The sequence below is a fragment of the Diabrotica virgifera genome, chromosome 1, assembly GCF_917563875.1.
Source record: "Diabrotica virgifera virgifera chromosome 1, PGI_DIABVI_V3a".
In the NCBI taxonomy this organism is placed as follows: Eukaryota; Metazoa; Arthropoda; class Insecta; order Coleoptera; family Chrysomelidae; genus Diabrotica; species Diabrotica virgifera.
In genome coordinates this window covers 239,376,650-239,389,232 of record NC_065443.1, presented here as the reverse complement: position 1 = coordinate 239,389,232, position 12,583 = coordinate 239,376,650, and the positions used below count along the sequence as shown (strand labels likewise).

Genomic DNA, 12,583 nt, shown 5'->3' with positions numbered 1-12,583 from the left:
AATTACAATCATTAAAAAGATAGTTATTCCACATAATGAATCAAATATATGAAGTAATAAAATCAAGCTCGTATGAAATTTTATGCTCTACATTTCACTTCTCGAAATTTATTGGTTGATATCAATTTCTCGAAGCGAGTTGACGTCATCATAAAACGCTGTGATAATTGTAAAATTATAGATTACGCCCTTCATTTGGTAATAAGCTGTTATCATCACTTCTAATAACGGCGTTGATGGCTAAAGACCTCACAGTTTTAATTATCGTTAAAAAATAATTGCGGTAGTTACTTTTTATTGGATTTTTGGATTGGAGACGCTTTCTGGAATACACTGGTAAAAGTATATTGATTCATTTCTACTTTTATTTAAAAACTATTGATTTTTCCTGTCGTCATGCGACGAGAGATACAAATTGCTCCCTATTTATAGTCACTACACTCAATTTTTCACTTCCTTCTATTTTATTGTATCTTCTTCCAATTTTTTCTGACTTGCTCTTTTTTCTGGCTCCTCCTATTTTTGTCTGACTCCTGCCTATTTTTCTGGCACCATTCAATGTCTTCTGCCACCCTCCAATTTTTTCTGACTTGCTCTTTTTTTCTGGCTCCTCCTATTTTTGTCTGACTCCTGTCTATTTTTCTGGCACCATTCAATGTCTTCTGCCACCCTCCAATTTTTTCTGAGTCTCTCGAATTTTTACTCATCATCATCAATGGCGCTACAACTCTCCCTTCGTCTTTGACGCGTTTACTATTGCCTTCCATGTTCGTCGGTCCTGTGCCACTAATTCCCATTGTCGCACTCCCATTTTCTCTAGATATTCTTTGACTGCATCTTTCCACCTTTTTCTGGGCCGCCCTACAGACCTTTTCCCATCTGGCCTTTCCCAGAACACATTGTTTATAAGGCGATTGTCGTTACTGCGTATCACATGTCCTGCCCATCTGAGTCTATTGGCCTTAATATATCTGACTAGATTTTCTTTTCCGAATAGAGACTCTAGCTCGTTATTGTATCTGCGCCTCCATTCGTTTGCCACGCTGTCTCTGCAAGGGCCATATACCGTTCGAAGGATTTTACGTTCCCACACCAGCAATTTAGTTAATTCTCCAGAAGGAAAAATTTCCTGTAGACTGTATACTAGTAATTACAAGTAAAATTTAATAAAAAATTGGTGGCTTGTTAAAAGGTATATTTCAAAAAGCCCCTAGAGGGATACAAACCCAGAAACAAAACGTTTTCGCTCTGTAACAAGAGCATCATCAGTGTTACAAGAACATGGTGAGGTCAAAGCCTTTCAAAAACAGACTAAAAGACTTATATAGATGCCATCATGGCAAAATCCAAAGGATGGATAAAATTCCTATGGCTACGGCCCTACGGCAACATATGACTCCCATACGTAGTAAGTGGGTCAATAGGTAACATTAGGTCAATATGTTACAAGAGGTGATAGGCACCTGTTGTCTGTAGTTGCCTGTCACGTCTTGTAACATAATGACCTAATGTTACCTATTGACCCACTTACCACGTGTGGGAGTCATATGTTGCCCTAGGGACGTAGCCATAGGAATTTTATCCATCCTTTGGATTTTGCCATGTTGGCCTCTATATAAGACTTTTATCTGTTTTTGAAAGGCTTTGACCTTTGTATTTTTTGATTGGCTCACCATGTTCTTGTAACACTGATGATGCTCCTGTTACAGGGCAAAAACGTTCTGTTTCTGTTTGTAGCCCTATAGGGGCTTTTTAACCTGATATATCTTTTACCAAGCCAAAAATTTTTTATTAAATTTTACTTATTTACTTCTCTTTTTATTAGCGTCCATGTTGTTTATAAGGCGATTGTCGTTACTGCGTATCACATGCCCTGCCCATCTGAGTCTATTAGCCTTTATATATCTAACTAGATTTTCTTTTCCGAATAGAGACTCTAGCTCGTTATTGTATCTGCGCCTCCATTCGTTTGTCACGCTGTCTCTGCAAGGGCCATATACCATTCGAAGGATTTTACCTTCCCACACCAGCAATTTATTTACTTCTCTTTTTGTTAGCGTCCATGTTTCGCTTCCATACGCGACTGCTGGTCGTATTATGGTCTTATATATCTGGATTTTTGCACTTCGTGAAAGAAGTTCTGACTTCATTAGATATTGCATTGCAAAGCAAGATCTGTTTCCTGCCATTATTTTCGTTTCAACTTCTTGCTCTAGTTTGTTGTCATTTGTGATTGTTGCTCCTAGATATTTAAATTCTTTAACCACTTCGAAGATGTGATCGTTTATAGTAATGTTTTGTTTTGTCTTCATTTATTTTTAGACCGATGTTTAATGCAGTTTCTTCAAAGCTCCAGAAAATATCCTTAATTTCTAATGTTGCTTGTGCTACTGCGTCTACGTCATCGGCAAAGGCGAGTATGATTTTTGCTCCTCGAGCAGTTATGTCTGGTTTGATTTTGTGATATATTTTCCGCATGACATACTCTAAGGCCAGCTTAAACAAAAATGGGGACAACGGATCTCCCTGTCTCAGTCCAGAATTTGGGTAGAAAGCATTTGATATGTTCCCCCGATTCTAACTTGTGCAAAGGAGTTACTTACAGACATTTGTGTTACCACAGCTAGTTTCTTGGGTACGCCGAGCTCGATCGTGGCCTTCCATAATGTTGCACGATTAATTGAATCATAAGCCTTTTTGAAGTCTGTAAAGATCTGATGCACGTCCTGATTATATTCCCAATACTTTTCAAGCATTTGTCTTATTGTAAATATTTGATCAATAGTCGATCTGTCAGGCCTGAAACCACACTGGTAGTCACCAACTATTTCTTCGGAGTATTGTACTAATCTTTTTAATAATATCGAATTTTTACTGACTCCATCAAATTTTTTCTGATACCCTCTATTTTTTACTGACTGCCTCTAATTTATTTTTATTTTACATATTATAAATACAGATTTCAAAATCAAAAGACAATAAAAAACGGGACATGTCACTTGCGACTGAAATGACTACTTTTTACAGCGCGTTATATACTAAATGAAATCTTATCTCTGGTTATCAATAAAGTATCTACGTGCTATCATATTTAACAAAACCAGCTACGTACGACCTTTCATTAGATATCGCCATTCAGTTTGGTTATTTTCTCGGTAGATATATGTTGGAGGAATCCCTTTTGTGGGACTGGATTTAATATGACATTTCCCAAGCATTAAATCACATTCGTGGTAAATCGTTGGTATATAGGGATATTAGACTGTTCAATGTGGTGGTAGCTACATAACAACTATTTTAAATTAAAAATGTAAAGACTGAAATAGTTTTGTACACACTTATGACAACAGGTAAAAGGGGGGAGAAGTGTACTTTTGAAGTGTGTAAAATTAATAATTCCTAGCTGAGCGCTTTCGGCTTATAAAGCCATCTTCGGAGCTATGGTCAAAAAGGTCAAAATACCACTATGAAGTGAGATGGGTTCCATTTATGATATGAAATACTTCTGTTTCTTATGTAGTTTTTTATTGGTTGGAAAAAACCTTGTCTGTCTGTTTAAAAAATTGTTCAATTTGCTGTTGGTTATTTTTGTATCCAGAAAAGTTAAATATCAAGAACGAGCACAAAGGATTTTCACACGAAAATTACATTATATATATGAATCAGATGTATTTTGTCGGACAGAACTTCCAATTGATTTGTGGCCCTTTCATTAAACTCTCATGCAAAAATCAGGCTGGTGTTTATCACCAACTGGGAATTTTAATGAGTGGAACACGAAGAATATGTCAAATGACAGGAATCATGTGGTTAGTAATAGTAGTCTGATTTTTGCATGAGAGCTTAATGAAAGGGTAACAAATCAATTGGAAGTTCTGTCGGACAAAATACATCTGACGTTTTCGTAGTCTGACGTTCCAAATTTTTAACCTGTTCCACAATTAAATCTTCCCCTGTTCCAGTGTTCTAATATATCAAAGTTTGTCCGACTGGACACCCTTAAGCTATTAACAAATTTTCAGCTTGCTATTAATCAACTTTTTTTGGTATGCGGGATCCAGACCTAATACTACAGCTTTGGCCAACTAATATTTTTCCTATTAATGTTTTAATTTCAATGTTTTAAATTATTCACTTTGACATTATCAAGTATATTCAAATGGGAAATAAGCCACAATTTTACCTAAAAATGATTTTATTAACGTTTCGACGCCTAAGTCGGGTGTCGTTGTCAAAATACAAAATAATACTGAACAAGAAAATAGCTTCAGAACAACATTCACTTTGACATTTATGTCAAATTTTCAGAAAAAGTTTACTGACTTGTCACTACTGGCGCTCACGAACTTTTAAATATCCCCTCTACGTACGAGCTCACAGCGAATATATAATTTTTTGTACAGTTAAATGTATTTATAGATTTCCTGATGAAAACCAGAATTACACTGTTAAACTTTTAAAGTACTACCGAGGGTAAATTTTACTTATTAATTTAGTTAATTTACATTTTGCCGGAAAGGTACATTCAAAAGCCAGCTATGACGTAGAGGATGAAGTATCTATCGGCGCGGAGACCAACGTCTGTAGCATACTTGACATGCAAAATCAACTATCGCAGCAACTATGCCACATAGCCTTCACCTTAATTAGAATTCAGCCATAGTCGGCCATTTTAAATTCTAAAATTATTACAAGCGCTGAAATCGTAATCACGGATCGTTTTTGCGGCCAAGCCATGTTTTATTTTATTATTCATGAGACAGAGTCTCGACTTGCATTTAACAAAACCCAGACCCGAACTTTAATTAAACCTAGATTAGAATTATTTAATTGAAATTTCAGCAATTAGAATTCTGATACAGTACTAATAATTGTAGAGCGGAAACAGGATGGCTCTATAATTACTCAAGTTTAGTGGCATTGTGTTATCGGGTCTTGTCAGAAGTCATGAGGTGGAAATTCCAACGGACGAGAAAATTATTTTATACCATAGATATCCTAAATATTTATTTTAAGTTATTACACAGATAATCTAATATGGGTTTGAATATTGTATACCTACAAATTATGACATAGAGATTTTTCAGCTTTCAGTTAAACATTTACATTGAAATTGAGTATTTTGAAGCATTTCATAATATTTATCAGATTAAATGTACGATGCAAAACTACTGAAGTATTATTGATGGAAAATAGTAACTATTTGTTACTAACTACTTGTCAAAAATAATAAATAGCTAGTAGGGTATTGATTATGTTTAAAATAAGAGAGCTAAAAGGAACTACAACGTTAATGAGATTTTATTATCTCATATGGTCAATGAAAAAAAAGTCATCAAGACCGCGGAAAAAGCCGCGGAGTGCTACCATTTAAATGGGTGCGTTTTTGTGAAAGAAGTGAATTAGTCCCTTGGCATCGGGAGAATAATTAGGGTGAGTTCTATGCACTTTTAGTACAAACATGTCTATAGGAAAATTGTTCCAGGTTAAATTTACTATCAAAATATCACATTTTAAAGTCAAAAATATTTTTTTTTTACTAAAATATACTCAAAAGAATAAGAAGAAAAAAACACAAAAGAAAGCAATTTTGTTTTTTGTCCCATAACTTTTTTCCACAGGGATATAGGTACAGGCATTGCTCCAAAGAAAAATAACTAACATCCTTTCTCGTTAAAATGACGTGTGGTAGAGGTCTCTAGGATTTACAGTTTCCGGAATAATATTTTTTTACATTCACCGCTTACAGCATTTTTTGGCCATTTTCCCCATTATTTCTCAGACATTGTTCTGTAACTTTTTTCTACGCATTCCTAGGTATATGCAATGGTACACATAATAGAAAGAGAAGTCAATTATCTTTAAAATGGTCTATTGTATAAGATTGTACGGATATTTTAAGCAAGTTATGCTTTTTCAAAATTTTATAATTTTATGATTTTTGATATTTCTTATGATTATTTTTAGAATTTTTTATTATGATTTTTTTTCTTGTATATTCAGGTATATACATTGTGAAATAAAAAAAGCATATTTTCTCTACTTTAAAATGTTGTATTGACAAAAAATTCTAGGACTATTTTTAAACAAGATATCCGTAGGATATCCAAGGGTATCCGTAATTTAATAAAAATTTTAAAATTTTTAATTTTTTTCAATTATAAGAATATAATGGCATATTGTAACATAATTTTTAATTTCAAATAACTTTTCTAACACTTTTCGATATTTTGAAATATAAAGCTACTTTACTCTTGAGCGAAATTCACATTTTTTAACATACCTCGTACATTATTGACAAAATTTTATATCTGATAATTGCAGCTTAGGTCTTAGACTATGCAGAGAATTTTATAAAGAATAACTTAGTGGTACCAATTGCATGTGTATGTGACATTTTGAAAAAGCATATCTTGTTTAAAAATAGTCCTACAATTTTTTACAATACACCGTTTTAACTCAAATAAAATAAGTTTTCTTTTATATTGCACAATGTATATGTATACCTAAATATACAATAAGAAAGTTATAATGAGAAATTTAAAAATAATCGTAAAATATATCAAGCCATTAAAAATATAATTTTGAAAAACCATGTCTTGCTTAAAAATAGTCACACAGCTTTTACGATAGATCATTTAAAGATAATTGATTTGTCTTTCTATTAAAAATGTAACATTGCATATACCTAAAGCTGCGTAGAAAAAAGTTACAGAACAATGTTTGCGAAGTAACAAGGAAAATGTCCTAAAATCGCTGTGAGTGGCGAATTTTGGAAAATCATAATTTGGAAATTATAAATAAGAGGGATTTATACCAAACGTCACATTAACCCTTAAACGCCCAACCTTTTTTAGGTTCCATGTACGCCCAAGGGTGGGTAAAAAATGTCCACCTCGAAAATAGCTAATATATTTATTGAGAGTTGTTGAAAATGGATTAAACTTAAGAATCTTATGCTTAATAAACACAGCATCTTCTAAAATATTAATATAAACAATTTACAAACCTTACAACACAATTGCAATGTACATCAAAATTAACATACCAGTAATTCAGATTTGTCGATTTTCTCCATATTCTTTCTTTCAGTCTCCTCATTGGCGGATAATTATGTAGATTATGTAATTATGCATCGATAATTATATGGATTATCTTCCTACCAACGAGAAATTATATAGAAACCTTTAGTAACAAGTTTTGCCAAGGGTGTACTTTTTATGCCCATCCATATTTAACTCAAGATGCTGCTTTTATTTTCAAAAATATTGGTAGAACCAAATTAACATTCGATAATAGGCTCTCTTTTTAACAATAAATAATTTTTAAAAAAAATTTAAACACCTAATAAATATATTACAAGAGAATACGCATTAGGTGGACATTTTTTACCCACCCTTGGGCGTTTAAGGGTTAAAAAAAACGTTTAAGGGTTAAAGAAAAAAAATGGAGGTTTTTTTCTGTGAAGCAATACCTATACCTATATCCCCATTGAACTAAATTTTGGGACAAAAAAAACAAATTGCTGTCTTTCGTGTTTTTTCTTACTTTTCTTTTGAATATATTTTTGTAAAAAAAATATTTTTAACTTTAAAATCTGATATTTATATAGTAAATTTAACCTGAAACAATTTTTCTGTAGAAATGTTTGCACCAAATGTGCATAGAACTCACCCTAATTCGCCCTGTGCCTAGGGACTAATTCAACCTTTTCTCAAAAACGCTCCCCTTTAAACGGTATCACTCCGCGGTTTTTTCATACTGAGGAGTCCATTGACTATATGAAACAATAAAACCTAGTTAACGTTGTAGTTCCTTTCTAAAATACATAATCAATCATTTCTAAAATAGTGAAGTTCGATCTTACATCGTTTAAACTAATTTATTTTAGATCAAAATTAGGATAATTTAGAGTGACCGCTAGCCTTTCCTCAGGGGATATTGATTTACGAAAATATGTGTCTTGCTTTTAACCCAGATATGCCTAAATCTTACTTAAAAATATTTTTTAATATTTTCCTTCAAAGGACATCGCACACATCTTATGGAAAATATAATGTCACTCAAATTCAATAAAATTAATATGAATATATTCGTTTCAATTTAACGATCAATTCTTATCATTGCGCCAACTCTTAATTTTCAATAATAAGAGCAGAAATTGATATAAATCAATCTGAAATCAAATGGGTAGGTACATAAGTTAGAGAGAGACAAAAATATTTTAAAATACCCAAATTATAGTTAGTTCATAAACCTTCTCGAGCTCTTAAGCATCTTATTATAATAGTTTCACTAATCCGCTTAGGCCCAGCGGGGTTTAAGCTGTTTTGAATAGCACCCAGAGCAATAGTGATTATAACTGACACGTTTATAGACTCCAAAAATGTGATTTCGATAAACTTTAATTGCAATTTGCGCCGTAATTAATCATAATTAAGAGTTGGCACAATGATAAGAATTGACAGTTAATTTAAAACGAATCTATTCGTATAAATTTTATTGAATTTGAGTGACATTATATTTTCCATATGATGTTTGCGATGTCCTTTACTCCTTATAAAAAGTAACAAAGACATATTTATCGTTAAAACAAAATATTTATGAAAAACAAGTAAAAAATAGTGTACAAAATATGGTGCACCAGGCATATAAACTAGGTACTATTAAGTTTCAGTATGGTATGAAACAAAACATTTAACATGTAAGCCCACGCTGCATTTTGAACACCTCATTTTTGCTTTATCGTAGCACAAACCACATAGAGTTGGTTTTTCCTGTAGAATACCAACGTTTTCATTGGCTGATGGACGACCTCGAAAATAGAAAGCAACTTTTTTATTTTGTTATAACATATATGTTGCATTGCGTCTTCTAAATGTTAAGCGGTCCAGTTTTCCTCCATGTAAACGATGAAGTTGCCAGGAATATGGAACAGCCATATCAATGCATTGATTGATCAATGAAAGATACCATTTTTGGCCGTGAACAGAAATGCGGTAAAGACTAATATTTTGGTCACTACAATCTACTCCGCCCATGTGTACGTTATACTCATGTACGAGATGGGGTTGTTCTACCTGAAATGATAAATATTACTGGTATTACAGAGGAAGATTGTCTATTTTGTTTCATACCTGGATCGTCTACATTGGTCTTTCATCTGAATGTCTTCTTTTCCCCACTGGTAGATTATTTTTTCTTAGACCCTTTAACCGTTCTTTTCTCTACCTGCTCTGGTAATGAAATATTATCTTGCGAATCGGATAATAATGCGTCACCATTATTTTGCACGTTTATTTTAGCAGAAGCTTGTAATTGCGACCCAGGTAAATTATTCATCAATATTATATCTTCATCATCAGAGTCTTCGTCTATTAGGACCGCCTATGCATTTATTGGAGGCATCAAAGCAATACTGTCTATGCTACTAAAGTTTCATCATCTTCTAACATACTCAGCGCATCCTCCAATAAAAAGCCCATTAAAATAAAAAGTATGGTATTCTCCTGTCGTACAATATATTGTACACTAAAATCAAATGGCCTAACGGTAGTTACATAATATAAATTATAATTTATCCAATTGACCGCAGACGTTCGGATACAATTAGCGTCTATTTGCAAAGACAATGACGTCGACTTTGCAAAGTAACAAGACACTTACTCAACACACACACACACTACACATTACACCTGAGTTAGTGATAAGTTATACAATTACGTGGCTAAAAGTTCTAGTTCTAAACCAAGGCCAAAATCAGAGAAAAAAAATTTATCCAATTTATAAATCTAAATTGAAATATACATTAATTTCTAAAAGGGGTAGTTCCCTGGTTTGGCTGTATACCTTATAGTTAAACAAACTGTAACATGAAGTAAAACCACTTGTATGTAAAAGGTATATTTACTAAAATTTTTAAAAATCCTAATGGATTGAATAAAATGTGTTCATCAGAAAGTTTTTGAACCTATCGGTCCATCATCAGTGAATTTGAAATTTTGCAAGTATTTCAAATTCACAGATGATGGACCGATAGGTTCGAAAACGTTCTGATGAACACATTTTATTCAATCCATTGGGATTTTTAAAAATTTTAGTAAATATACCTTTTACATAGAAGTGGTTTTACTTCATGTTCCAGTTTGTTTATATATTAATTTGTTTTCTACAAGTAACCACAAAAAGAATATTTTTGCATACATTATAACAAATATTTTTTACTTGCTAAGCAAATCGTATTCGAAATTCGGTCATGTTATAAAAACTGTAAACTTTATCACACAACTATCGCCAAATATTTCAAAGCCAGCAATTCACAACTAGACTCTATGGTTGATTACAACTTTCTGGAAGTATTTACACGGTTATCAAGAAATATGATCCTCATAGATAATCAAGTTAAAAGATATTTGAAGCCATATCTGGGTTAAAGGGTAATAGCTCAACGAGTTCATAAAATTTAACACTATAAGACATTCGAAATATTAGACATAGATATTCGAAAATATTTGAAAAACTTTTCGTCATCTTCGAGTGAGTCGGGAAGCAAATGATAAAACTCTCTATAAGTTTCTGGCTTTAGATTAATGTTATGAATCCAATATCTTGGTTTTTGTATTTGATTGCACGCTAAGGCACTCAAAACATCTTCTTCAGAATCTGATGAACTAGAACTCATTTTTAAAATGACTGAAGTCTATATCACACTGTTGTGTGATCCATTCTGGTAAAAATAATGGATAGATACAAAGTGGATTCGGACGACGACACATCCGAAGACCATAGAAAGAGGAACAGAGAAGAAGAGGAAGAATTGTTCCATAAAAGTAAAAACGTGTCTAGATCGCCTAACAAAACCCGTAAGGAAGATAATAAGCTCGATCAAATTATTAAAATGATGCATAACTTAACCAAAGAAACAAAACATTTAACAACGGAAGTAAAAGAGATAAAGAATGAACAGAGAAAGTACTGGGAGGAATTAAACGACCTGAAAACAGAATTGGAGAAAGTTAAACAAGGAAACCAAACTAAACACAAGGAGAAGGAAGAAATGAAAAAAGAGCTAAACGATATGAAAATACGTGTACAAAGACTAGAAAAGGAAAGGAAAGTAAATAATGTTGTAATACAAGGCTTGCCAATAGATACAATCGATAGAAATGCACTGAAACAAGCTGTAGGAAGCCTCATGGAAAAAGAGATGAATATCAATGTTCAAATCGAAGAAGCTATCAAACTGGGAGAAAAAACATGTTTGGTCAAACTACAGAATTAAGTTTTAAAAAGAAATATCATGCAAAATAAAGCTAAACTAAAACTCGTAAAAGACTATAAAGTGGGTAATGACATAACAAAAGAAGAACTACAAACACAGAAAAAAATAAGACAAGTCGCAAATGAAGAAATTAATAAGGGTAAAAGTGTTACAATAAAATATAATAAATTAATAATATGATGGAAACAATAGATGGAAAAACACACAAATGAAATCAATACAGCAACCAGCTAGAAGAAGACCAGGGAAATCCAAAAAACTAACATAAGATGAAAATACACAAACAAAAGCACAAATCACGACCGACCAGGCACAGAAAAAGGAATTGAGCAAGGACGAAAATAGAAATAGAGCAAAAACGAAAGATAAACATGAAAGAGACATAAGAGAGAACATATTTATAGGTGCATGGAATGTAAGAACCCTACACGAAACCGGCAAATTAGAGCAGTTAAGCCAAGAGATTATAAGTACAAATTAGACATTGTCGGACTAAGCGAAACAAGATGGAATGGTAGTGTATCAACCCGAGTAGGTAAGCAACAACTAATGATATATTCTGGGAACACGGATGTAAATGACAAACACGAAAAGGGAGTGGCAATACTTCTAGCCCAAAAGGGGAGAAAGGCTCTAGTAGAGTGGGAACCAGTGTCAGAAGGGATTATTTGGGCGAGACTGAAGGCAAGATATTATAACATAATAGTAATAAATGTATATGCTCCCACAAATAAAAACGACGAAAATTTTAATTTTATGAGAATTTTACGAGCAACTACAAACAAAGTTTAATAGGATTAATAATAAATATAGAAGAGATATACAAATAGTAATCGGAGACTTTAATGCCAAAATAGGAAATGATAACAAAGGACATGAACATGTGATGGGAAGGGGGGAATCGGAGAGAGAAACGACAATGGAAATCGATTAATAGAATTTTGTGAGCAAAATGAAATTTTAATAAGCGGAAGTATCTTTAAACATAAGCGGATACATAAGGAAACATTGAAATCACCAGGAGGGAGATACAAGAACCAAATAGACCACATAATAATTGAATATAAATGGAGAAGCTGGCTGCAAGATGTCGGGAACTTAAGAGGTGCTGATGTGGGATCAGACCACATGCTAATCAAAGCGAGACTAAAAATGAAATTAGCCAGAGATAAAAACCAAAAAATCAGCAGAAGCAACAAGTACAACGTTGACGCTCTAAAACAAGAATGTATTAGAAATAAATTCCGTGAGAAATTGGCAATTAACCGAACAGTATCACAACAAACTGGAGAGTCAGTCGAA

The 12,583-nt window shown here is 32.9% G+C and overlaps 1 protein-coding gene across 1 annotated transcript; it reads left to right on the top strand.

The window, feature by feature from the left end:
- Positions 1-10,738: 10,738 nt before the first annotated feature.
- Positions 10,739-11,281, top strand: LOC126893168 (uncharacterized). Its single transcript, XM_050663123.1, has one exon. The coding sequence runs from the start codon at positions 10,739-10,741 to the stop codon at positions 11,279-11,281; it is 543 nt and encodes a 180-aa protein (XP_050519080.1).
- The last annotated feature ends 1,302 nt before the right edge of the window (positions 11,282-12,583 follow it).